This window comes from Elgaria multicarinata, chromosome 4 (assembly GCF_023053635.1).
Source record: "Elgaria multicarinata webbii isolate HBS135686 ecotype San Diego chromosome 4, rElgMul1.1.pri, whole genome shotgun sequence".
NCBI classification, from domain to species: domain Eukaryota; kingdom Metazoa; phylum Chordata; class Lepidosauria; order Squamata; family Anguidae; genus Elgaria; species Elgaria multicarinata.
Genome location: NC_086174.1, coordinates 31,094,091 through 31,122,064, shown reverse-complemented (window position 1 = coordinate 31,122,064; position 27,974 = coordinate 31,094,091). Strand labels below are relative to the sequence as shown.

General features: G+C 41.9%; 1 protein-coding gene across 1 annotated transcript in view; it reads left to right on the top strand.

Moving 5' to 3' along the window:
* Positions 1-11,326, top strand: part of LPGAT1 (lysophosphatidylglycerol acyltransferase 1) — a 77,550-nt gene extending 66,224 nt beyond the window's left edge. The window contains exons 8-9 of the mRNA XM_063124031.1: positions 4,976-5,082; positions 8,248-11,326. Coding sequence (XP_062980101.1) covers positions 4,976-5,082; positions 8,248-8,399 — 259 coding nt within the window. The 3' untranslated portion in view covers positions 8,400-11,326. The remainder of the gene's footprint in view (positions 1-4,975; positions 5,083-8,247) is intronic.
* Positions 11,327-27,974: the final 16,648 nt, after the last annotated feature.

The following is a 27,974-nucleotide window of genomic DNA, read 5'->3' as shown; positions in this document are numbered from 1 at the left end:
TGGGCTTCTCTTGACTTGGCCAGATTCTATGAGAGTCCTGCCTTTGCAAGTTCAAAGCTGCTTCTCTTGTGCTCAGGTGCACATATTCGCTTGAATCCAACACTGTTCTTCCACCATTGGAATGGAAACCACTGATGGAATGGATTTCTCCTACCATTAGGCCCACCCAATCTTCTCTGGAGGGTTGGGGTGGGAGGTGGAATACATTTAGAGGATGCACAGAGGGCTGCAGCGTGGAGGAAAGGCTGGGGTAGCCCGCTCATAGAACGTTAGATTTAAGCCATTATCCAGATTGGATAAGGTAGTATTTTTATTCCTGTGGGCCATAAAACTTTATCTTGCAGCGAGGACCATTACTATAGGAAGTTTAGAAGTATGCAGTCATGTCTGTTTGCCACTCAGACCTTTTCAGTGTACTGCATACTTGGCAAAAGTTGGTTACAACTAACAGTGTAATCTTATGCACGTCTGCTAAGAAGTCTTATTAAGTTTTAATGGAGCTTATTCCCAGATAAGCATATAGGGTTGCAGCCTAGGTGTGAACTGACAAAGACGCTGTGAGTTCACTGCATGTTACTCAAATGTAAGTCCCGTTATGCTCAATGGGACTTACTCCCTGAGAGATGTGTTTAGAGCTGTAGCCTCCACCTTTAAACTGTAAAGTTCACTTTCAATAGGATTTGTGCACCTTGTATGCTATCTAAACAGTGTGGCATTGTGCTATTCTGCAGCAGCAATGCATGCAAATGTTATGGTGGGGGGAGAGAGTGCAATCCTGGGCAGCCTCTCCGAGGCCAAACAGAGCCCTCCAACCTCAGAAGGGGGAGTCAGAGATCTGCCCTTTCGGGGCCAGCACTGAGAGGGCCATGCTGGCTGCCTCTTGGAGGTTAGAAAATCGATCTCGGAGAGGGCAGGGAGGGGAGGAAAACAGAGAGGCCAGTATACAATTCCTCCAGTTTCCTTCCTTGCCCCTCTGAAAGGACCTCTCTAGATGGACTGGAAATGAAAGCAGAGATCTGTTGACAGGGAGGCAAAGATGGCTTCCACGGCTTCTCCTGCCATGCCGGCTTCAACCTGGCAGGGCATAGGAATCTCGGAAGCCTCTCAATTCAGGGGCTTCTGAGCAGTGAGGGTTCAGTCCATGGGCGTGTGACCTTATTTATTGAAAATTAATTCAATAATGCACTTTCAAACATCATAAAGGCAGACTACCTATCTGAAGCATTGGGGAGAGGGGTAAGAGTGATGAATTGACTATGTGTTGGATTCGCTGGTATGCATCTTTGTCACTGCATTTATGAATTCAGGAGGAAGCTGTTTTCACCCCTGAGGTGTGAATGACAAGTCAGTGAGGAACATGCCAGAATAAAAAAGGACATTTTTAGTAGAACTAGTAGAACTAGCACTTCACAATCCTATTCAGACACCTCCCAGGTCGCCCTTGAGAAGCTGTGTTGAATAAAAGGTAGCTGTAGCTTGTTCTGTTACCTGAAAACGGTTTCGGCATAATGAATTATAGTTTCAGGAGCACTTAGAAATCCATGAAAGGTAATGAAAATATAACAGCGTGAGAAGGGCAAATAAAAGGTGCATTTGGCAAACAGAATTAGTTTTTGAAAGATTTTTTTGCTTCGGACTGCCTTTGGGAGGCTAACTTCAGCTAGTCATTTCATGCCTTTAACTGGCAGGCCAGTGCACAGCAGCCTTACATAAGAAAAGCCAAAAGGCACTTACATTAAAGGGTTTACTAATGAGAGTGGAGAGCAGCTACTTTCTTGACCTTTCAATATCTTCCAGGCTTTTTGAAGCTAAAATGCAATGATAGGAATGGAAATTGTTTGGTGAAATGAGTAACATAAATTCTTGACAGTTGAAGTGAGTGGAAAATTTTGAATTCATTAACTTAGCTTTTTATAATGTGGCAACAAAACTCCACTACCCTATCTAGCAATCTTATCATGGTGATGTATAAAGTAGACTTGTTTTTGTTGTTGTTGGGTTTCTTGCCTGTTTAAAGTATTTTGGAAACAGATAAAGTGAATGATCCTGTGCTTTGTGGCCTAGAATCAGCCAGGCAAGAGGTTTAAGTACTATGGCAACTTGTACAGAAGGATGGGTTTCACTTGCCCTTGCTTTGAAGACTGTCCCTGCCTGTTGTAGCATAAGTGCTGCTGTTCTGGCCCTAGGGAAATGTGCTGCATGATGTTGGTAGTTAGGATGTGGGGTCATACTGTGTTCCAATGCTGTGAGTTTTGGGATTAGTGTTGTACATCTGTGGAACCAGACTGGGAATTCAAGTTAGGAGGCAATGGATGGACACACACACACACACACACACACACACACACACACATACACACTGCATATTGAATTCGGCCGAAGCACAAGCCAAATCAGTTCACATTGGACCATTTCTGGAACTTCCCGAGGAAGTGGGCTTCCTGCTGAAGTGAACAGAATTGAATCTGGACCCTACACAAGGCTTCATTTACAAATTCAGCTTTTGAAAGGCGAACATTGTGTCTCCAAAAATACCATCTTTTGCTTTCTTTCTCTAAATGTTTATGGGGAGAGTGCGGTTGAATAATTGACAGGTCCACCTTCTAAGCATAGGGCATGTTTTTTAGGGGCTCTCCAATCATTTGGCTTTGGGGGAGGGTAAGGATGGGACTGTGTACTTCTCCTTATGAAACTTTGCAGGTTTCTTGTCTCGAGACACATCCGTGATATGTACCCTTATCATACAAATTGACTAAAAAAAAAAACGGGAGGAAGAAGCAAGTCACCCACCCCAATTTGAGGATGCTATCTGTCAGTTTCAGAAGAATGGGGGATAAATGTGTTCTTTTTTGTATCCCCTCAAAATGTGAAGGCTGTTCTCGTACAAAAAATACTAGGCATTTATTCATCTGAAATGTGGCAGGCTCAATCCCCTGAACGGTCCATTCAAATTTCTTCCAATTCTGCTAAGAAATAAAAGGGGTTTAGGCAATTCCCTTAATTCCACTGCACCTATTTTTCTGAAATTTGGCAGGCATAATCCCCTCCTAAGAGGCTACTATACATGCAAATTTCACCCAACCTGGAAAAACTGAGAAAAATATATATAGCCATGTTTTGATTTCCCATGATAGTCAGTGGGAGGCATGAAACATTGGATTTCCACGTCTCGACTCCAGTTTCTACACCAGTGCTTAACATGAATAAAGAAATGAATGAGGTAGGATGCTTCCTAGCACTAACAGTTATTTATTTATTTATTACATTTATATACCGCCCCATAGCCGAAGCGCTCTGGGCGGTTTACAAAGTTAAAAGGCATTGTGCAGCTGTTCAACCTTCTTCTTAACTGATTTTTTATTTTGGCAGGGAAAGAAGAAGTGATGCGAAAATACAGTTGGGTTACAAATGAAAGTTTGTTTATTTATTTATTAAATTTATATACCGCCCCATAGCTGAAGCTCTCTGGGCGGTTTACAAAAGTTAAAAACAGTGAACATTAAAAAGTATACAAAATTTAAAACCATCAAAAATATAAAAACAACAGTATTCATTTAAACAACAATAGTTCCGGGCCCCATTAAAACAAAAAACAAACTTAGCATATGTTGTTAAATGCTGTTACATGCCTGGGAGAAGAGAAAAGTCTTGACTTGGCACCGCAAAGATAACAATGTTGGCACCAGGCGAGCCTCATCAGGGAGATCATTCCATAATTGGGGGGCCACCACTGAAAAGGCCTCTCCCTTGTTGCCATCCTCCAAGCTTCCCTCAGAGTAGGCACTTGGAGGAGGACCTTAGATGTTGAACGTAGTGTATGGGTAGGTTCATGCCGGGAGAGGCGTCCCATCAGGTATTGTGGTCCCAAGCCTTGTAAGGCTTTATAGTTAAAACCAGCACCTTGAATTGGGCTCTGAAGTGTATAGGCAGCCAATGCAAGCGGCCAGAATTGGACAGTCATCTGTCCACCCCCATCCACCGCCACTTAAATTTCTGCCAGTGAGGCAGGGCAATTGCACGATAAAGAATCTAATCTAGAAGCATCCCCAGATAGATCTGAGAATCAGAGAGCATCATTTTTGTTGTTGTTGAATTTTGTTTTGAATAAAACTTCACTAAATAGAAAACATATTTAGGATAGAAAAAATCCAGAGGCACAGTTGTCCAGGTGCCTTGGAATTTGAAATATTTCCCACCACAGCTCTGGTGATGGATTTTGATGCTTCAGGTTATTGTTGTCCGCATTTACATCTTAAAAAACATTGCTAAGTATAGAGGGTCTCTGGAAGAATAAAATACAGATCTTCGCAACATTTATTTATATTTATTTATTTATTACATTTATGTACTGCCCCATAGCCAAAGCTCTCTGGGCAGTTTACAACAGTTAAAAATAGTGAACATTAAAAGCAAATATAAAAATTTAAAACCATCAATCGCATAAAAACAACAATATCTATTTAAAACAAACTATCCTGGGGTCAATTAAAAGCTCAACATATGTTGTTAACTGACAAATTGGTTCAGGTTTTTTAAAAAATAAAATAAAGTTTTAGTCTAGTTTTGAGTTCTAAGCCTGAATTGAAAACTAGAATAAACTTCTATTTTTCTTGAACTGTTATTGAATCCTAAGCATTATTTGAAAATCTAACCTAAACCAGTTTGACTCCTTGCTGGCCGCACGGCATAGTTGAGATATTCAGAAGTATGTATGTCGCTTTGTTTTCTAATGATTTTTTGCAAGAGGTGAAAGAAGGAAAGGGGTAAACAGAAGAAACTGCTCCAATAATTGATGACTTTTTAATGTGCTTGTGAGTAATGCAAGCAGTTATTCTAAAAAATAGAATAAATAAATACTGGAATACATGTCAGAACCGGATCCAGATTTCAAAACAAAAGAATCTTACTGGAATCACCTTAAGAAAAGGGAATAATTTCATAAGTCTGATTAACTGTTCTGTCCTTTAAAATGCAGGATTTTTTCAATTAAAGATGTACCTGTTGAGGCTGAAGCCCTCACTGTTTGGTTATATCAACGCTTCATTGAAAAGGAGGATCTCTTGTCACACTTTTACAAAACAGGTAAAAAAAAATCAGAGTAAAATGTAAGCATCTGTTCAGCACTTTTCAAATAAGTTTTCGTTCAAGTAGTTACAATTTACATTTAAGTAGTAACAATTACCTAATTACCTCTATTTGCCACTTGCTATGCAATTCTATATATGTCAGAAGTTAAATCCCAAGTATGTGAATAAAGGATTGCTGCCTGAAAGTCCTTGTAGCTTTTCTCTTCCTGAGAAGTGTGCATGTGTGAAAGATAGAAATACAGTTTTAAATATATTTATATCAGCTTATTAAAATCAGTTGATAGCCATGTAGGAGGATGGATTTACTATTGCATTTCAGGCTCCTTGCATTTTTGTTGGCTTTCTTTAAGATAGCATGTATGTTCACACTAGCTCTGGCGCTTAGAGCAATTCTTTTGAAAACTGACCAGGCATCACCAGATTTGACAAAGACTTTTCCCTGCTCATCTTGTCAGTTTCACTGGAGATTTTGCTGGGAGAAGGGCAAGGGGCAATGAGAATGGCAGGGAGCCAAGCAAGAAGGCAACGTTAAGATTGTCGTACAGTCACGAGCCACATCAGGATAAGATTGTGTACAAGATGCAGGGAGGCATGGGACTGCGTCTGGGAGTTCAAAAATGTCATGTTCAGACATTTTTCCCACACTAGCTGGAGGGAGGCTGTTGATACTTAAAGAGGGGAGAGCATTGCCACTTGTGAATGGTAGTAATGCTGAGTGGGAAGGGGGAGTTTCCCCAGTGCTCGTTCAAGCCACGTAGCTTCAGCTTTCCTCCTAGCTACCATTCTGCCTGATGTAGTTTTAACAGCTTTCAGATCCCATTCTGAGAGCTGAAACAATTTAGCCCCTTTTCTCTTGTAAGGTAAACTGCTAAGCATTTTATTCATGTTAGAGAAATCTGATATTGTCTGCAGTTGATGGTTCCTTTACCTAATAGCTGTAAATAGCTTTACCTAATTTCTACTTACACCACTTATAAGATAACGCTCACTTTTATACAAGTGTGCCAAGCATTCATTATATGCCTATTATGCACTTGTGTATGAAATTTTCAATTAGGGCATGCCTGTAAAAGTAATTATGGATCATACTTAAGTAACTGGACTCTGACAGTTGAATGGAAGGTGAAGCATGCGTTATTGAACATTTGGTTCCCTATGATAAAAACCAGTACATTAGAAACAAGAACTGCATAATTTAAACTGCATAAATTAAAACACTAAATTAAAAACGAAATTAAAATACTACTAGTGGAAAAAAATATTTGAAGTACAGCTTGCTTTCTAAGTAAAGGTATGTCTTGATGATTGAGAGCTAGTGCAATCATGCTGGTCTTCTCATAAATGTGTATAAGAGATTGGGAATATGGTGTGGGATCATGTGCTGGCTCCCTGCGCAGACAAGGCAGTAGCCAACAGGGCACGGATGCCCCCACCAGATCTTTTCCGGCTATTGGGCGGTGTAGAAATGTAATAAATAAATAAAATAAAATAAATTTTCCGCCCTGCCGTTTCCATGGCACAATATTTATTTATTTATTTATTTATTTATTACATTTTTATACCGCCCAATAGCCGAAGCTCTCTGGGCGGCTCACAAAAATTAAAACCACAATAAAACACCCAACAGGTTAAAAACACTATTACGAAATACAGTATAAAAAGCGCAACCAGGATAAAACCACACAGCAAAGTTGATATAAGATTAAAATACAGAGTTAAAACAGTAAAATTTAAATTTAAGTTAAAATTAAGTGTTAAAATACTGAGTGAATAAAAAGGTCTTTAGCTGGCAACGAAAAGAGTACAGTGTAGGCGCCAGGCGGACCTCTCTGGGGAGCTCGTTCCACAACCGGGGTGCCACAGCGGAGAAAGCCCTCCTCCTAGTAGCCACCAGCCTCACTTCTTTTGGCAGGGGCTCATGGAGAAGGGCCCCTGTAGATGATCTTAAGGTCCGGGCAGGTACATATGGGCGGAGGCGTTCCTTCAGATAACCTGTCCCCAAACCGTTTAGGGCTTTAAATGTCAATACCAGCACTTTGAATTGGGCCCGGACCTGGACTGGCAGCCAATGAAGCTGGAAAAGGACTGGCGTAATGTGATCTCGCTGGCCAGACCCTGTTAGTAACCTTGCTGCCCTATTTTGACCCAGTTGAAGCTTCCGGACCGTTTTCAAAGGCAGCCCCACGTATAACGCATTGCAGTAATCCAAGCGAGAGGTTATCAGAGCATGGATAACTGTAGCTAGGCTATCTCTGTCCAGATAAGGGCGTAGTTGGTATATCAGCCTAAGCTGATAAAAGGTGCTCTTTGCCACTGAGTTCACCTGTGCCTCAAGTGACAGTTCTGGATCCAAGAGCACCCCCAAACTACGGACCCGATCCTTTAGGGAGAGTGCAACCCCGTCCAGGACAGGGCAAACATCACCTCGCCGGACAGATGAACCACCCACTAACAGTACCTCCGTCTTGTCTGGATTGAGTCTCAGTTTGTTAGCCCTCATCCAGTCCATTACCATGCCCAGGCACTGGTTCCAGCTACCTGCAAGGGAGACCACCGCTTATGCAAGGGAGATGTAGTGCTTCCTAGGGCAAGCCCTGAAATGAATGGAAGCGGTCATTTCTCGAAAGAGACAGGTCGACGGAGCTCCCTTATGCGAGCTCCGCAGACCTGCCTTCTTCGAGAAATGGGTGTTTCCACTCATTTCAGGTTATCTGGAAGTGCTAAAACGCAGTTGCACGAGTGAGGGGGGGGGGGTTTGCAACTTGCACAGTGCAATTGGCAGAAGAGAATCAGCGAGGGTGGAAGCGCCTTGTTGGATCCTGCCCACAGAGTTCCACCCTAACCTCAGAGGATTCATTGGCATTGATATTAAAGCTAATCAGATTCATTGCTTAGCTCTGATTGTTTAATCAATTTCAGATCTTGACAAAGTAGTTGCAGTTAACATTGGAGCTAGGGTTGAGACATGAGAGAATTTGCTCCAGGGAGGGGAGGACATGCAGGGATGGGGTGTGCAATTTCAAACTTGGCTGTTAATTTATTATTCATCTCAAAAGGGACAGGTGGTGTTTACCTGTCCTGTGTTCTTGTTATAGCTACAATCAGGGAAAATTCCAGAAAGGTAAATTCAATGTGTAACAGACTGTTCCTTCTCTTTCAGGAGCATTCCCTCCCCTGCAGGGACAGACAGAAGTTGTTTCCCGGGAGATGACCCTTAGCAATTTGTGGCTAGTTCTTGTACAGTTCTTTGCATTTTTGTCAGGTGGGATGTGGTACTGCATTCTTCAGTATTTTTATCAATGCCTATTTTAAAAGGTGAATGAATGAGACCTGAGTACACAATTAGGAACTTGGTACTTTACAGAGTGCATCATATTACATGTGCAAATGTGAATATACCAGGAGAAATGAACAAACTGGATGGACTTTCTCCCCTTTGCGGGAGAGGGGGATTTTAAACTCCGCTAGAAGAGAGGATCAGTAATATAGTGACCTAATGATGTATTTTAAGAACTGTCCATATTTTTAAAAGGTGTGGTTCCCCGCACACCTACGTCAGCAAATTCAGCATTTGAACAGGAGACGCAATTATACGACCACCACAGGTGAACATCTGCAGCAAGAATGCTTTTACTGCAGGTAGTATTCAGCATTGTAGTTAAAACTCAGAATCTTCAGCAACTTTCTCTCCAGTAGTCTGTACTGCAAGTCTTGTGGTAGAGATCCCTCATCTGCACAAACTCGAGTTGTATTGTAATTAATCATGCTGGATCTGTTTAATGTACTTTGCAGACCTGGTTATGGTATCGTGACTGCCCCATGTTACCTGTTTAGTAGAGACATCTTTCTTTTTCTGGGGGGTGGGGGTGGGGAATATCTCGGTGAGATCTTGTATTGGAAAAAGGAAATCTACTCTGCAAAGAGACATTGCAGTAGAATGAAGTATTGAAAGAATTGTGCATACCTCATAGACCCATTTATTATTATCATGTCTTCTGTCTTTAAACCGTTTGTGATTATCCTCTTGGAAGGGTACTTCAAAGTGGCACATCACTTAATCTGCTTCCTATTTTGATTTTATAATGCATTTCATAAATTGATACACATCTCTTTCTCTCTCTCTCTTTCTTGCAAAATGCACTTTTGAAAATGCAATACAGTGATGGAAAAAAGCATAGCTTGAAAGAAATATAGATGCTGTTCCTAACAGATTGGATTCTTGAGAGCTATTAGCACAGAAAGTTCTGTGGATTTTGAACCCTAAAGTGAATGAGTTGCCACAATCTAGCCAAGGTGGTGTTTTTTTTAACCCTTATAGAGGCCTTTATTTCCATCTGACACAATAGCACTCAGAACAGCTGTGAGAAGGTTTGTGTTCATATATGCCAAGCACCTCGATGCTTTGCTTATAGGAAAAATAAGAGGAAGTTAATTTAGTCACAAAACAGTCTATCTAGTCATTGGATAAAACAATAGGAAGACATTTGCTTTACCATTCTGAGCTATTGCAAAAATTCTCTGAACCATGAAGGGCATTACTAAGTCTGCCATCTTGCTGAAAAATGTCACTGTCACAGAAAGGGAATTTCATTTAAGAGGCAGACTGGCACTAAAGCAGGGTTTCAGGTGTTAACATTACAGTTTTATAATGGTTTTGAAGGAAAAGTTTCTATGTTGGTTATTTATCACTGTTGGAATGTTTGGCATCATGTCAGTATGATAACATGAATATACATAAAAGAACCATTCCTAGAACACAGTTTCTAATTTACACATACAGGCCTGTAGACTAAACTTTTAACGGCAGAATGTTGTCTTTTAAGGACTGTAATTTTTTCTAAGAGCAAAGCCAAGCCATCAATAGTTGTCTGTGCTGAGATTGAGGTATATATTCTCCTGTTTTTTTCCAAATCACATGAGAACCACTTTTGGTGAGTAGTATACAAAATAAAAATGTAAAACCACAGTATCATACTTTTATTCTTTTGTTTTGAGTGGGGAATAGGGACAGGATGAATTTTCCCTACTAATGTACAAAAATGGCATCTGTATATGCCAAAAGTTAGGTGGTATCCAATTAACCTCTCCCACTAACAGAATGGCTTCCATCAAAGGAATGGAGAGGGAGGCTGTTCCCCCTTCCCCTCTGCAGGTCCCTGCGTGCCTCAAAATATCCACAGGATTGGGAGAGATTCCGGAACAGAAATGGGGGATTGGAGTGGGTGGGACCGCAGCAGGGGTAGGGGAACTCCCATTTTGTGAGCAGAAGTCGGCTTGTATGATGTTGGGATTTGGCATTGTTTTTAAACATTTCAGCCTGGGTGATGACTGCATCCACCATTCATTCTAGAAAATGCACTGATGTATTTCATTAGTATGATGCCACCACAGATACAATGCAAAAGGTCATTAGTATGTTGCTCAATCTTTAACAATAAATGTAGGTTTTTAAACTTACACAGGTAATTGAATTCCGCTATAAGAATATCATTTTTTAAATAGTGTGTTTCCTAAAAAGGAAGTGGTTTGGAAGGGCACGTTTCTTTTCTTCTTAATCCCGCTTGCCTTATTGAGCTATAGCTATAACAACCAGTGTGCTTTATTTGCTGTATAGCAGGAAGTTGTTACGGTGTTCATTTCTGGTCCCTTGATGTATGTGGCTACAATCTGAGCAAAATACTTCTTCGATTGGGATGCAAAGCAGCAACTGTTGTTTTAGGGCATAGCTTATTTGGACAGAGTCCTACTTTGGGAAGAGCATGATTGTTTTAAAAAGGAAGATTTAGGACTAAACATAGGTAGCAAAAATGCCACGTGCAAGAATACAGCTTCCATCCCCTGCAACAATTGTTCAGCGAGTCTAGGACAATACTGTAAATACTGATTTGCTACTTAATGAATCAGAAATGGATAGCCATTTGGTTCAGTGTATCATGACCACGTTTTAACTGATTCCTTTGCATTCGCCAGAATGTCTCTTTTAAGCACTGATCGCCATTTGAATGAATCACCATGATTCCAACTGAACTGTATAAAGTTATGTCCCATTAATTTTAGAGAAACACATCCTAATAATCTGTTTGGGTGTAATTTACAGTAGATTGATATTTTTCCCTCACTTGTCTATTGGAAAATGTGAAGAAAATAAAGTTGTTGTGTCTCCTTTATGGTTGAACTGGGAGAAAATGTGAAGACATTGTTTTTAGGAATTCCTAAATAAAAGCACCTTTCTATTCTCAGCTTGGACTATGATCTTCAAACTACCTATTTATCTGCGATAGCCCCACTGAATTCAGCAGGACAAAATCCAGAGTATATTTTTAGGAATATAAAAGAAAAAGTAAATTAAGGTGTGTGTGAGAAACAGAGGGGTGGGGGAGAGAAATACTGTAATTATTGCAGTAAACTGGTGTAATTATTGCAGTAAGCTGGTCTAGTATGTTCTGAGCATAGTGCTTAAGAACACCCAGAACTCCTGTGAGTTAATATTGGTTTAGTTCATCGCTAAATAAATAGCAACTTTGTTCAGCCCTCCATTTAATACAGCAGTTCATGTTAAGAGGTGGGTGGCATTGTCTTGGATCCTCTGTCTCCTCAAAGTTGTCATGGTGTTGTAAAGCTCTGAAGAGAGGGGGAGGAGCCAGTACACCTTGAAACATAATCAACTTCTTTAATATAGTTTGTATTGCCTAATACCACATGGGTGATATTGTAGTAACACTTGTATTACTCAACCCAGATGAGCAACTCCCATTGTCATACTTATACTTGATAGTAGAATACAAGCTTCACCATAAGCATATACTGAAAGAGATGGTGTGAGTGGGGAGGACCCACCCATTTACCATGATCTCAGACTATTTGAGTACTAGAAAGGGGTTTCTAATTCGTGTTAAGTTACATATATTAAATTACATACATTGTAGTGCCACCTCCACCCCATCCAACGTTTGCATCATTTATATGGACATTAACAGCCGTGGACATGTCTTGATTTGCATGGGATCATCATGCAAAGCCCATCCAAGGGTACTTCAAATATAAGGCCCACCAACAGTCTTCAAATATCTGAAGGACTGTGATGCAGAAGATGGAGCAAACTTGCTCCAGAGGGCAGGGCTAGAACCAGTCAGTGGAAATTGCAGTAAAGTAGATTTCAGGTAAACATTAAGAGAAATTTCCTAGTGGTAAGAGCTGTCCTAACAGTGCAACAGAGCCTTGGGAGGTGGTAGGCTCTCCTTCACTGGAGGTGTTTAAGCAGAGGCCTGACAGCCATCTGCCAGGGAGGCTGTGGTTGCATCCTGCATTGCAGTTCCTGTATTGAGCAGAGGATTGGACTACATGATCTCAAAGGTCTGTTCTTTTAGTCTTGCAATTTTATGCTGATATCGAAACTAAGTAATATAAAACATCAATTTAAGATTTTTAATAAAAGTTAGGACTGAATAATTTATTAACAAGAAACCAGCAAGGTCTGAACAGATTTGATTTACTGCCATTCAAGTGATGCTGGTCATTCACACAGATCTTTCTTCCCTCTGCCCTTCCTTAAGCTCTTTTCTGTAAGTTTTCTTTTCATCTTACATATTCTAATATTTTAGCAAGAATTTGCCTTACAATTGTTAACCTCATTTTAAAGATTTAAATGTTTTATGGTGTTCAGGAAGCTGGAGAATGCTGGACTAGATGGACCCTTGGTCTGATCCAACATGGCTCCTCTTATGTTTTAAATTATACGCCTCTGAAGTCCATAAAAAAAGAAAAGAAGGAATCATAACCATTTTTACAGTATCAATCTGCTATTTGGGTCCAATGGTTGATTTCAAAATGACTCCAGTTTTGCAGCTAGCGAAAATAGATTGTATTGGTATGGCATCCCCAAGACACCCAGGAGGATAAAATAGAAAAGAAAACAACTGAAACTTAAAATGTATATATGAAAAACTGGGTTCATAGTGAATAATGGAAGTGGTCTAATGTACCTGAATATCCCAATAAAATAAGTTTGCTTTTAAAGAACGTTCAAGTTTTCACTATGGAAGTCTTAATTCCTGTGTCAAAAGAAAAGCCAGTTTGGAGCAGAAGTAACCCCATTGGGTAACACTTTTACTCCTGGAGTGCATCGGACAACCTGCAATCTTTTGTATTCTGTATTTATTTATTTATTTGCCTATGGGAACGTACAGACTATTTTAGTTTATTAAAAAATATATAACAATCTACGAAAGTGATCTGAGTGGTTTAGCCACTTAAAAATACGGAATTTTATGCAGGCAAAATGTCAAGGTTTTCTCCACCCAATTTTGAGAAGTTGATGAGGATAGAATGGACCCTAGTTAGCTTAGATGTTTGGTAGTTTCACTTTCCTACTAATTTCCCCTGGGGTAATTTAGATTCATGTTAGTTTAGCAAGTTAAGGTATTTTTTAATTGAAAGGGGACAAGAGATGCAACACCCTAATTGTTGAGGAGCACATGAAGTGGTTCCAGTTTGCCAAAATGTTATACAAATAGGAAGTTTATGATTGTGGTTTGATTAGAAATTGAAGACTCATAGCTGAGTATAAATGACTTTTATTGAAACATACTGCATTTTGGGGTGATATTAAGCCTCTTAATTGTGGTGGCTCTTTGGTTTAGTCAACAAGCATGCATGAATTGGGCCAGTCTAATATAATTATGCAAACAAGACTTAATTAAACCAACCAACCTCTGTACTGCACAGCCCATCTTCATTTTAATGGTGATTCCCTTGTGTATCTTCTTGGAATTAATGGCTTTGGTCCCACTGCAGTGCTTGTTAGTTTTGCAACGCAAAGCTGCCTTTCTTCGGTGCAGTGAAACGCCCCATCAGTCAGTAGAAAACAATAGGAAGAGCCAACATGTAAGAGTGTGTGTGTGTGTGTGTGTGTGTGAGAGAGAGAGAGAGAGAGAGAGAGAGAGAGAGAGAAGTTAGACTTTGTGAATTACCTCCAGACCAAACATTACACAAACTTGGAACCAAAGTTCATGAATTTTTGGGGACTACAAGTTGGTATGGAAGAATGGTATTGAGAGACCATTCTTGGTGATTGCCTGTGGTTTGCATTTTCTTCATAAACCAGACACAATAAAGGAAAGCTTATGGCTGAAGCTAATGTACTGGGGGGTGGGGAGTGTATGAAAGAAATCCATGTATGAAATTGCATGTTTTGCAGAGTTATGCACTTGATTTTGTAAGGGGGAAAGGAAGTTGGAAAGAGGAAATTAACTTCCTTGCAAGGTCATCGGAATTAGTTATGAATTACTTTTATTTTGATTGCGCAACACATGCAGGTTCCCCTCTTGTATACCTGTCTATAGAAATTCCTAAAAGCTCTCTGAAGTTTTTAAAGAAAAAAACTATGCATTTTATTTTTACACTTCTTAAATTTCCAGTACAACTTTACAGTTGAAAGGCTTCTGTTCTGTGATGATCCTTCTCCACCATGGTGTTAATACTGGGTTTTTAGATTCCATATTCTTTACTGTGATCTTTCTCCCTGTCTGTTGCGTATCTCTTTTAATTGTTCTCCCAACCCCTTTAATTTTATTCCTCATATGATCAGAACGAATCATATGATAGATTCTGTAGTGGGATACTGATGAAGGGCTGGTCACATTTGGACTTACGTTTGAATTTATTTTTATTTTTGGGTTGTCCCCCACCCTCATAGACATAAGTAAACAATATTATTTTTCTTGATTTCTTGATATGGATACCAAAAAAAGAGAGAGATTTCCTCAGCACAGACAAATAAAGATGGCATTACTGCATTTGATGTTTTTGGTCCAGTGTGAAGAAAAAGTTAATTTCTTTCCATGTTTTGTGTTATAATTGTTAAAAGGATATTTGACAGGGAAGGGAAAAATTGTACCCCCTTCATGTGGCTTACCATAAAACATCAAATCAACTGCTCTTGCTGAAAGTTTGTGCGTTAGCTGGATATATGGTTTGTTAATACTGCTTCCAGCACATAATTGAATCAGTTGTTCTATTTATAGCTCTCAGGAATAGCATAGAGACTCATTTTTCTGTGCAAGAAGGGACTGGATTGTCTTCTGCTGTTTTAACTCATCAAAGTTGCTGTAATAACACTGCGTCCATTTTTGTGAAGATCTAAAGACCAATATAAACCTATGAAAGTTTCAGAGTTGCTTAGCAGATAGAAGAGTACCATCTCCAAAATAGCTTTCATTATGGAAAACTTTCTTAAGAAGGGTGCCATTATGTGGTTTGTTGGTTTGTTTTTACTAACATGTGCAACCACTTTAAAGAGCGTATAGCTTAAAAAAAGAAAAGCAATATAGAGTGACATGGTACCATTCACTTTCTGGCCCTGTGACACAGCTGTCTCTAGTAACACTAAGTCTTGGTTCAGACTAACAGCAACCCTGCAGGCAAACACTTCTTCTTCATGACCAGGCAGAACTCTGGCGGAGGTACTAACCTGTAAAAGCTAGCGAACTGATTTGCACAATTCACAGGGTGGTTAATAAATTGCGTGTGCCGGTCACGTACTAGTGAAATTGCCATAATTACCTCCAGCAGTGCCGTGTCCTGCAAATCCAGCTAGGGTGGCTTGTCATGTTAACAATCAACCCAGACCTCTGGGCTGTTGTAGGGTTCTGAGGTGGCTTGTTACCCACAGCAACAAACCACCCTGGCTGGCTTCACACCACGCGAGAAGCTCCATTGCTGAGGGTAATTTATTTTACTAATCCCCTCGGACAGCACAAAACTGGTATGTGCGGCAGGGGAAACCATCCATGCTGGCTTATTTCCCAGCTGCGATCGTGCGAACCGAGGGTCTCTGCATGGGGGTTGTCTACGCAGCCACCGAGATTTAAGCAATTATTTGCCTCCCCCCCCCTCTTTTTTTTTTGAGCTGCCACAACAGTGCAAATTGCAGTGATTGTGTGGACAGCCTCTGCCTGGACAGGCCAATTCCCAGGACTACTGACAGAGTGCTAGTTCTATCGGGCCACATGCCGTGGTTGCCCTGAGCCCTCCCACGGCACTTGAATGGGTCCACCATTAGTCTGAACTCTTAGTCAAGTGCTGTTTTAGTCTTGTTGATGTGTTGAACCAAGTGACTGTAATAGGTAAATAGAAACAAATGGAACTCTTAGGAGCAGACCGAAACACCTTGCACAATCCAGACAGCTGTGCAATGGTTAATGTCTACCTCTTTGTTTCTCTGCTGGATTTTGTTTGGTTTTGGATTTGTGTTCTTTGTGCTAATAATGAAAGTGTTATTTTTAAGAGTTAAAAATAAAATGAAAGAGGGTAGGGAGAATCTGAAAGCTGAAGTTTGAAGCACTAAAAGATCCAGTGCTGACCAGCCCTGTTCTGCACGTATTTGACAAAAGCCATTGTTTTTAATTCCTAATATAAACAATGTTTGTTTGTAAAGTTTCTTCCTGCTGGGAAAAAAATGTATTTTTAAAAGGAAAAAAAATCCCTCTTTTGGCTTTAAGAATGTCAGCTGTATGAGCAGGTGTGACCATATCATAACATGCTGATCAGATATAAATCAATAAAATTTATACCTCTCAGGACTCTGCACTTTTTTCTTTCTATTAGCATGTCTTGTGGGCTCTCTGGCTCAAAAATGCTGAATATCTCAGCTGAGGCAGCAACACATAAGTTATGTAATGATTCTTGACCAGAAACCAATCCAAAGGCTTTTCCCCATGTTGACTACGTACCAGAATGACATTGTCCAGAGAGTACCAAAGACCACGTTGCTATCTTTCATCTTGTTCCCATGTAACGTGCCCGCCTTAAGTACAAAGGACATAACTTTCAAAGCATTTCCTAGGAAGTTTGCAAACCAATTGGCCTACATTATACTTTCAAACACATTGAAAATGTATTAGCCCCCCCACCACCACCGCCAAATTGGAGTACTAAAAATATCTTTGCTAAGATTACCTACCCAGCTCAATAATATAGTTTTGTTTTCCCCACCGCTATCACCTTGTGTGTGTCCCCCAACCTTAAATTCACAGGTATATGAAGTTCATGCTATATTTATTCTATTCATACAAATATAATTTTGGTTCCCTAATGTTGGGTGACGCATTTGCTACATTTAGATGTAATGCAAAAACATTGGTTTAGTTAAGACAAGGGTTGGGTGCCCAGATGAACTGCCTCTGCAGGCCAAAAGATATTAAAGGGGATGTGGCCATACACCTGACGACTTTTGATCCTTCGCAGGTGAGTTGAGAGTATGATCCTCCCAGTGTGTCTGTGGGAACTGGCTTCACCTACATCACACTTCGTCCCATTGCGGGGAGGATGCAGGCCAGGTAAAGGTGGCTCACTCTCAATGGCTTGACCAATGGGGAAGGCACTGCATGGATAAGTCCCCTGCAGCAGCCCCGCTCCCTGGAGAAATCCGGGAAGGCGCTGCGGACTGGATGGGAAACATCCACAGGTTTCATTCCCTTGAATTAAGAAAATGCACAATGATGTGAATCGGATCTGGTTTGATATCCTCGATTGTCAACTATAAGTTGTCCAAAGCAGTATTCAGGCAAAACAGTGTTGTGTTTAACCTGATCAATAAGCTTAAAATTTCATCTCTTCACATGAAGCAAACAGGCTGATTTAAAGCTCCATCGGACGGGGGGAAATCACATATCCCTACCGTTGCTTCTCCGCCCCCGCTTCTGTTGCACAATACCTCTTTCTCACTGAGAAGAAAAAGGAAGTAAACGTTCACATGGCCCATTCAGTGGGCTGTTTTTATTGCGCTGCTTTTCCTGCACCCAGCAGGAGATAGTGGCAAGTTCCATTTCTAAAAATAAATTGGACTTACTGGGGTCTTTTTTTGTTGCGGAAAGTAGGCTAGAAGGGGTGAAGATGCACGAGAGGTGGATGATGTTGTGAATAGGGCCCATGAAAATCCGTGAGTGCCCAGTAAGATGCGTGCAATAAAATGCTCATCTGATGACGCTCTTAGATTCATACTTGAAATAGCATGTAGCACATTTCCCCTTTTGAATTAGAATGTGGCTGAAACAGTGGAGTGGGGTTGGGGCTTCTTTTTGTTGGAGCAAACATGCTCTCAGCTCCTTTAAAAATTTTTTTTTTAATGTCGGGCGTGACACCCTCCTGGGATGTTGCGCCCACATTTAGACTAAGGGGAGGATCTCGCGATCAGGATATCGCAAGATCCTCCTTCCCTCAGGCTGCTGTAGAAATGATCAGAGAGAGAGAGAGAGAGATGTTATCATTGATTCCCTTTATTTATTTATTTATTTATTTATTTATTGCATTTTTATACCGCCCAATAGCCGAAGCTCTACACATTGACAGGTGTGTGGCGGAAGACAGCTGGCATATGACAGAGATGCCGTTCCGCCAATCTTTTCCTGCGGGTGCCCTTCTGCCTCCCAAATGGGCTAGGACTGCAGATCAATGTTCTTGTTATGAGCTACAGACAACATGAATGTCTATTGTTAAAGTTCCCAGAGGAGTAGCAGCATAGGTCTATGGCAGCTAAATCAGCAGAGTCTTGTGGCACCTGAATAGGGTTGCCATATTCTGAATCCACAAAACCGGGACAATTTGGGGGTGGGGGTGGGGGCTAGGATTTTTTTTAAAAAAAGAATGAGCAATATGTAAAGGTCTAGGGAAAGAAAGAAAGCTATCCAAGCTTTAGTTATCAATTACAGCAATCCTATGTGTGTCTACTCAGAAACAAATCCTATTACGTTAAATAGGACTTATTCCCAGGTAAGTTTGCATAGGATTGCAGCCTAAAGTAGTTAAGCACCTGCAAATAAATAATAGGCAAAGAACAGTTTAAGCAAACAAGCTGAAAAAAGTGACAATAAATTACATTTCTCCGCTAGTTCTCAAAAGCTAGCGGAGACTTCAAAACGGAGACTTACACTCCACTGAGCAGGCTCAAGGCACCATTTTGGAGGTTGGAATTTTTCTGGCCGGCTGGAACAGGAATCCAGGATTATAAACAGTGAGGAAGTGACCACTTACAGTACAGTTGCTGCTGATCACACAAACTAGATACGCTAATTAACACACGCAGTGTGATAACACATCCATCATTACACTTAAAGCCTGCAGCAATAGAATTAAACCAGGAACATTTTATTGGCAGGATCCACACCACTGCTTTATAACGGTTTTGACAACCATTCGGGCCCAAGGCATATTCCATATATCATTTTCAAACTGTTTTCAAAACATTATAGCCTGCTTGGTGTAGATCTGGCCTTTATCAAGACATAATAGCCCTGCCCCAACCCATTTCCCCATCCACCAATCATTTGATGGTTTCCTGGCTTTTTTGCACAACTGCCACCCACCCAATTCTATAAGTTTGAAATACCTTTCCTAAGGCTCATCAACTGGCTGTAAGAACTTCAGGCTAAAATAAGCTGGCATTCTTTGAGTTTTAAGGTGGTTAAAACAAAACGGGATTGGGTGGAGCTCCAAAAGGATCTCTCCAAGCTGGGAGAGGGGGCATCCAAATGGCAGATGCAGTTCAATGTAGGCAAGTGTAAAGAGGTGCACGTTGGGACAAGAGATCTTGGGGTTGTGGTGGACAGCTTGGTGAAAATGTCCACCCAGTGTGCGGCTTCTGTAAAGGAGGCAAACTCCATGTTCGGCATTATTAGAAAAGGAATTGAGAATAAACCTGGCAGTATCATACTGCCTTTATACAAATCTATGGTGCGACCACACTTCGAAAACTGTGTACGGTTTTGCTCACCACATCTAAAAAAAGATATTGCAGAACTGGAAAAAGTGTGGAAAAGGGCAACTAAAATGATCAAGTGGCTGGAGCAATTCCCCTCTGAGGGGAGGTTACAACAGCTGGTATTGTTTAGCTTGGAAAAAAGGAGGGCAAGGGAGACATGATAGAGGTGTACAAATTTATGCATGGCGAACATGGATAGGGAGACATTTTTCTCCCTTTCTCAAAATTCTAGAACCCAGGGTCATCTGATGAAGCTGATTGGTGGGAGATTCAGGACAGATAAAAGGAAGTACATCTTCACACAGTGCATTGTTAAGCTATAGAATTCACGACCACAAGATGTGGTGATGGCCACCAGTTTGGATGGCTTTAAAAGGGGGTTGGATAAATTCCTGGAGGAGAAGGCTATCAATGGCTACTAGTCCTGATAGCTAAGTGCAACCTCCACTATCAGAGGCAGTAAGCCTATATTCACCAGTTGCTGGGGAACATGGGTGGGAGGGTGTTGTTGCACCATGTACTGCTTTGTTGGTCCCTGGCCGATGGCTAATTGACCACTGTGGGAACAGAGTGCTGGACTAGATGGACCTTTGGTCTGATCTAGAAGGGCTCTAATTATGTGTTTTGGTCCCAACCCTTTTGCCTTAAGCCATGCCCACCACTGGAATGGGGTTCTCAACAGCTTTCCTGATGGAATTGCCCCTCATCTTTCATTAAGTGTGTGTGTGAAAGAGAGAGTGAGAAATAAAGCAAATTTCCAGCTGGTGTGGCTGCGGCAATATTTTTGAAAGTGTGTGGGTCGTGCCTGCTGAAATGTCAGAAACTAACAGAGTGGCTTTTGAGATTTTCAGAAGCTGAGAGTGGAGGTTCATTGCTCTCTGCATAGACTTTTGTCCCTCCCCATAACTACCCACAATGGCATTTGCTTATGATTGCTGATTTGTCTTTAGTAAAAAAAATCATTGTTTAAACTGTCCTTCATCTTAGGATATCGGGGTGCTACGAGAGGTATCAAAACTAAAATAGGACACATTCTAACGAACCCTTATAGTCTACAAGGACTGGGGTAAAGGTGCCTTTGGACTCTTTGAGCACTCCGAATTGGTGCAAATCATCTGCAAATGACAATTTCAAGGCACAATAGGGAGTTCCTCATGATCCCTGCCACTCCACGTGGACTAGAAGGAGAGATACCATGGTGTCTAAACAATAGCATAATTCATCACAACAGAAAGCATTTCTTTAATGTTGGAGGACCCAGCATTTCTTGCTCCCAGCAGCCCTAAGGGCAACTGCATGTCCAACCAGGAACCATCACATAAGCCTAAGTCAAATGTCTGCAGATCTAAATACTCCCCACCCCCACTACCACCTTCATCTTGGGACTCTGAACATGCAGGCCTCTCAGCATTTTCATTGTGAGAGGAAGTATGTACATACATAATGCAAAACCTGTGTTGAAGGTGCATATGTCAACGGCAAAGGAGCAGTTGCACTAATTATTGCCGACACTGATTTATGCGTGCAGTCACATGCTTTTTACTGCTTATGCAAACGGTGCATTAACGCATTCAGCTATTTTGATCATCTATGTTTTATTCAAGAGGTAAATTGGAAACCGCTAGCAGGAGCCACATTGTTTGGCAGGCAATAAAACAACTGCTGTCTTTGCACGTACAGTTTGGGTGTCCCCCACCCCACTCTGTACAGGACTCCCCATGATGTTTGGCTTGGGGGGGGGGGGAAACACCATCATCAAGAGTTTCATGCATGAGGCATAAAGCAGCTCTTGTTCAACGAGGTTGCATTGTGCTTCCTTTCCTGCATGAACAATAATTAAATGTTAACACAAATAGTATAAAGAGGCTCAAAACATATTTAGCACAGGCAAATGTCCCACAGTACTTTCACATACCCCTTCGAAGGCCCAAATTGAGACTCATTTTATTTCTTTTATTTCTTTTTTCTTTTGGTGTCTCTCTACTTTTGCAAAATATGGAACAATCATTGAGGTTTCTTCTGATGGAACAAAGAATGTGGGGTCATTTACTACAACCCATAAATTGCATTATCCCAACAAATTAATGAATACCTGCATATTGCCTGATACTCTATTTGCTGGTGTTTCCACTCTTTCTTATAGATGGAATAAAAGGCAACCGAACTATCAAATAGTTTTCATCCTGTTAAGTTCCAAGGAAAGACTTGAGTTGGTGGATGACTAGAAGCATTTCCTTAGCTTTTTATTTTAGCTGGATGGAGCAATCCTATGGCCCCTAGATAGTGTTTTCAGATTCCTGGGTCTGTGGTTGGTGACAGCACTCTGATCTCAACCAGGAATCCTAGATTCCCGCACCTCCCTGTTGCAGCCGGTATGGAGAGAACCATGCTGGCTGCCTCTCCGGGGTTGCAAAGGCAACCTCAAAGAGGAGGGAAAGTGGTTGGTTCTGTGGGTGGGGAGGGAAAGGAACTGGGGAGGCCACTTACGAAGAATCCTCTGGCCTCCTCAGCCTCCTTCCCTCCTGTTCCACAGAGCCCCAGCTAGATGGGCAAAAAAGCCCATCTAGCAAAAATGCAGAGCGGGAGGAACGCAGAAGCAAAGATCGCCTCTGTTCCTCCTCCCGGTCTGCATTGGATGGTTGTAAGCCTCCAAATTGGAGGCTGATGGGCATCCTGATAGAATTGTATCCTAAATGTCTTACTGCCAGTAACTAAGCCTTAGGAGAGGCATTCCAATCCTTCAGAATGGGGAAAATACTGCACAAAAGCAGGGGAAACTACATAGCAGTAATTAGTTTGGGGAAAGGGGGCAGGGCCAGAGTCATCTCAGGAGACCCGGAAGACCAAAATGGGACCACATCATGAGGGCCAGATTTGGGCCCCAGGCCTGCGTTTGCCCACCCCTGTTCCCTGGGATCAATATGTCCCATGCAGATCAGCTTCCTGAGTCAGGGACAAATACAGTTATCTGTGCTTTAGTCCTGAGCAGCTGGGCCCCCACCCTTGTTTCAGCTGAATTTTAAGACCAGTCATACCAGGGTAACTAACAGCAAAAGATAACATGCCCTGTGCTTTAGCAAGAACATTTGGATCTTAAAAACATAGCTTCCAGATGGTTTCAGGATATTGAGGCTGACCTTTTATTTTCTGAAGATTGAAATGTTCATACATCTCTCTCTCTCTCTCTCTCTCTCTCTCTCGTGCGTTGTTGCTTACAAAAGAAATAACCGGAAAACATTGTAGCTATACATCCAGTGCCATATATTACAAATATATACAATATATATATTTTTAATATATATTTAAAAAAAGACCTATCATGCTAGTGCCATAGCTAGAAGGAAAAGAGGGAATTCTGTAAAATAAGCAAATATATGCCATTTTGTATTATTATTTACATAAGCACAAATAACAAAGTGCTAACACAAATTCAATTTTATTATTATTATTATTTATTTATATAGCACCATCAATGTACAAAGTACAATGTAATTTTATATGTATTAAATTATAATTTATACGTATATGCTTAACTTCCCCCCTTTTAATTATATGCCAATTAAATGGCATATATTTGCTTATTTATATAAACATTGCTGGTTACATACTAGTTTGTAGGGTAGCAACCTAGATTAGTCTTTCCCAACTTCCAGATGCTTTGAACCAACTCCCATGAGCTCCAGCCATCAATAGCCAGTGGTCAGGAACACTAGAAGTTGTAGTCCAAAAATCTAGAGGGCATCAGGTTTGGAGAAGGCTGATCTAAATAGGGGAGACAACCAGCAAAGGGAATGAAACAAGAAAGCAGGGGTGCACAACCCCCGGCTCATGGGCCGAATGCAGCCTGCAGAGCCTCCAGGGGACAGGGCTTGCAGTCACTTCACGCAGCACACAATGAAGTCAAGGCAACGCTTTGGCTGCTGGTTCCCCCCAAACCTCACAGCATCACAACTGTGGGGTGGGAATGGTAAATCGTAATGGTAGGAGGGAGAGTGGGCTGTCCGGCCAAAAAAGCTACCATGCCAGCAGCCATTTGGCTCCTGAGCCCACCCCCTGCCCTGCCTTCCCGCACTTCCTGCTACCTATCCTGAACCTCAATCTGACCCTGGGAACAGAGTGTCGGACTGGGAGTCGGGAGATCCAGGTTCTAGTCCCCTCTCGGCCATGAAAACCCCTTGGGTGACTTTGGGCCAGTCACAGACTCTCAGGCCAACCCACCTCACAGGGTTGTTGTTGTAGGGATAAAGTGGAGAGGAGAAGGAGGATTACGTATGCCGCCTTGGGTTCCTTGGAGGAAAAAAGGTGGGATATAAATGCGATATATATGCCTGAAGCGAGGTCAGCACCAACAGATGGATGAAAGAAGGTGGTGACTTCCAAGCAAAGAAAAATCCGAGGTATGTCAGCACTTTTAAAATGCGTCGTTTCAGGGGGAAAGCCCGTGGCAGCTGCGAAGTGGCGGCTGCATCGTATAAACAATGCAGTACTGCTACACAGCCAGAATGGGCTAAACAGGGTATATAGACAAGCCCAGGGGCTCGGTTGGTCCCAGGAAGAGTGGCTCAGCTGAGTAGCTTCCTGCAACACTCAGTGCCCTGCGAAGCCAGGGACTTACTTGGCTGGCGCTGGGAGGAGCATTTATGTTCAAGAAGCATTGGTGAGTGCAGGAAGGGTTAAGCCTCCACTGTTTCTGCCTGCTTATTCTCTCCCACAAATGCTCCGTAGGTTTGATCATACATTTGCTAAAGTAATAGGAATTCTGCCCTGAAGCCACTTACAGAGAGTACAAAAATTCAGGAGAGGGTGACATAATTCAAAGGCCCCCATGACACATACTTGTAGTATTGCAGTGTGTGCTGCTGCATGATGTTAATCTATCCCTCCAAGGCTGTTGGGTAACGCTGCTTTCCCTGAAATTACGCAAAAGCCGGGAAAACACCAAATGATCAATGATTTGGGGGGGGGAGGGGGGCAAATGGAAGAGGCTGTGGCCATCTGGGAAACACCAGAGGAATGGATTTGGATCCATAGAGGGATGGATTTTGCCCAGTGAATATAGAATTCCAACTCATCTCCTCACCTCCCCGCCCCAGCACATCCCCAGTTTGTCCCAATTCCCCCCATTGCATTGCCAGTGTCCAGCTGCCATAGGGCTTTTGCTGGAGGAAGCCTCCTCCCAGGGCAGTGGCGTCACTGCCCTTTCGGTTCACTGTGCCCACATGTCCCCGAGTTACAGCAGGGCAGAGCAACACTGTTCTCCATTCAGTGGGTATGAATCAGGATAGAATTCTGATGCTAGCCAAGAAAAAGTACAAAGTCACAATCACATTTCAACTTGAATCTGAAAAGGCCTTGATTGCTGGAACTGTGCAATATGTGTGTGTGTGCGTGCGCATGTGCTAATTAGGTCAGTTGATTCACAAGCTGCTCGGTAAATACAAAACTGGGATGCATATTTCCATCCCATCCCTTAGGAAGTATCCATATTGCACAATCTGGCGAAGAAGCTCCCCTGGTTTCTGGGATCCCAAAGGCGCTGAGCTCCTAATGCTCACGAGTGTGGAAAGTCCCCAGCTGAGCGGCTTCGCTAGCATGTGCTAATTCAATTTCCTCCGTGCCCTCCAACTCCTCTGTGCAATCTGCTAATCCTGATATTCTGAGAGGTCATGCAACTAATACGCTTTCTTGCTAAGGGTGATGATTAAATTAATTAGTCATCCTCCGTGGACTGTGGAATTGGATGGAGACTGTATTAACCCAAAGTTGTAACACTGGCTTCAAGATAAGTTTATTATGGCACAGGAAACGGCTTTTGCCACCTCTAAATGAGCTCTAGACCTCGTCACTCTAGAGCCACTGAGACCTCTGGCTGAAACCAAGATGATGCAGTACAGCAGGCGGGCAGATTCCAGGCACAATTTGTTTGCCTTTGCTCTAGAGACATACAGGCGATAAAACTTAGCTTATGCTAACCTTCTGGTCCTGTTCAACCTTATGATTCTGTTATTGCTATCCATTATTAAACTTTTATTAGGAGAAACCAACATTTCAAATTTAAGGCACTTAAAGCCGCTAATCTCGTTTTTACCCCAACTAGTTTTGGTTTGGTTTTATTTTAAGGCTGGAGTTAATAAGCAAGCAAGTGGATCTTACTTCCAGATACAGAGACACCCATTTCTTTAAAGAGGTTTCTCAAAGCAGCTAAAGGGAAGGTTCCCCTCCAGATATTCCAGAACCCTATTCCAGACACTATCAGATGATTCATGATATCAATCAAGACATTATGCATGGGATGTCCATATGGAAAGGAAGACAGGGCTCCTGTATCTTAACAGCTGTGTATAGAAAAGGGAATTTCAACAGGTTTCATTTGTATGCATGCAGCAGCATCTGGTGAAATTCCTTCTTCATCACAATAGTTAAAGCTACAGGAGCCCTGTCCTCTTGACCAGATACAAAAGAAGGCAGAGCTCCTGCAGCTTTAACTGCTGTGATGAAGAGAGAATTTCACTAGGTGCTGCATATATACAAATTCCCTATTCTATTCAACTGTTAAAGATACAGAAGCCCTGTCCTCCTTTCCACATGGTCACCCTAGTGCCACTCCACCCATGTACCCCTCATGCTCTCTCACCACAGTATTTTGCCACATTATTTCTGGCTACAGGGCTGTTTTGCACATTTTTGAAGTTCTACAAGAACTGGAAATAGCAGTGAAGAGAGAGAGGCAATCTTTCTATGACCAACAATGATTGGATCCCACCACTCTGTTTAGCTTAGAATAGGCTAGTCTTAATATTTCCTGAAGATTTAAAGCAAATATGTTTCCTCCACCCCCACCCATGCCACCGCTCTGTATTTTTGCTGTCAGCTTTGGCAATGAATTGCGCCAGGCATTGCTAAGCGGCCTGACATCCTCTTAGATTCTCCTAATTAACCTGACTTCATTTGCCTATCATTCCCTGTAATGATTTTCACAGAAATGTTATGATTAAGTTTTGCTCCACAGCCCGGAGGTCGACCTGAACTAATTATGTCTCTTCCTCATGGCTTCTATCCCTAATGAGACCGAAGAAGGCTTGCTACCCGGCTGTTTTTCATTCTGTGTTTATGAACAAGCTTGGTTGTTTTGGGGTTGGTTTTATTGACACAATATTCATTAAAGCCAGAGGGAACTTGACAGCTCTTTTTTAGATTAATATTTTATACATGGTTTCCCCATTTTTTATGACAGCAAAAAAGCATATCTGAACATCCCTCCCCCACCAAATAAAACTAAAGAGAGAAAAAAGAAGAAAACAGCCCTTCCACAGAATTGATTGATTACATTTATATACCGCCCCATAGCTGAAGCTCTCTGGGCACCACTGAGAAGGCCCTCTCCCTTGATGCCATCCTCTGAGCTTCCCTCGGAGTAGGCACTCGGAGGAGGACCTTAGATGTTGAGCGCACTGTACGGGTAGGTTCATGTCGGGAGAGGCGTTCCGTCAGGTATTGTGGTCCCAAGCCATGTAGGGCTTTATAGGTTAAAACCAGCACCTTGAATTGGGCTCGGAAACATATAGGCAGCCAATGCAAGCGGGCCAGAATCAGTGTTATATGCTCAAACCTCCTTGTTCCAGTTATCAATCTGGGCACTGCAGACAAGGTTCTCATGTTAATTCTTAATCCTAGATTAGCTGGAAGGTCCATTTATGCGTATAAATAGTCCAGATGTGAGCCAGTGTGGTGAGTGGCTAGAGTGTCGGACTGGAAGTTGGGATATCCGGCTTCTAGTCCCCACTCGGCCACGGAAGCCCATTGGGTCACTTTGGGCCAGTCACACACTCTCAGCCCAACCTACCTCACAGGGTGGTTGTTGTGAAAATAAAATAGAGAGGAGGAGGATTATGCATGCTGCCTTGAGTTCCTTAAGAAGAAAAGGGCAGGATATAAATGTAAACAAAAGATGTCTGAATATGAATCGGAGGAAAGATGCTGATGATAAAATCTTTGTTCAAAGATGGCCAAAGCTGTGTAAGACCCTCTCCCCATTGAACGAGTATGGGGCATCCCAATTCCTAACTCCCTCTCCTCTCAGCTCCTGGATATCTAATTTATCACATTCCAGCAGCTTCTTATAAAGAATAAAT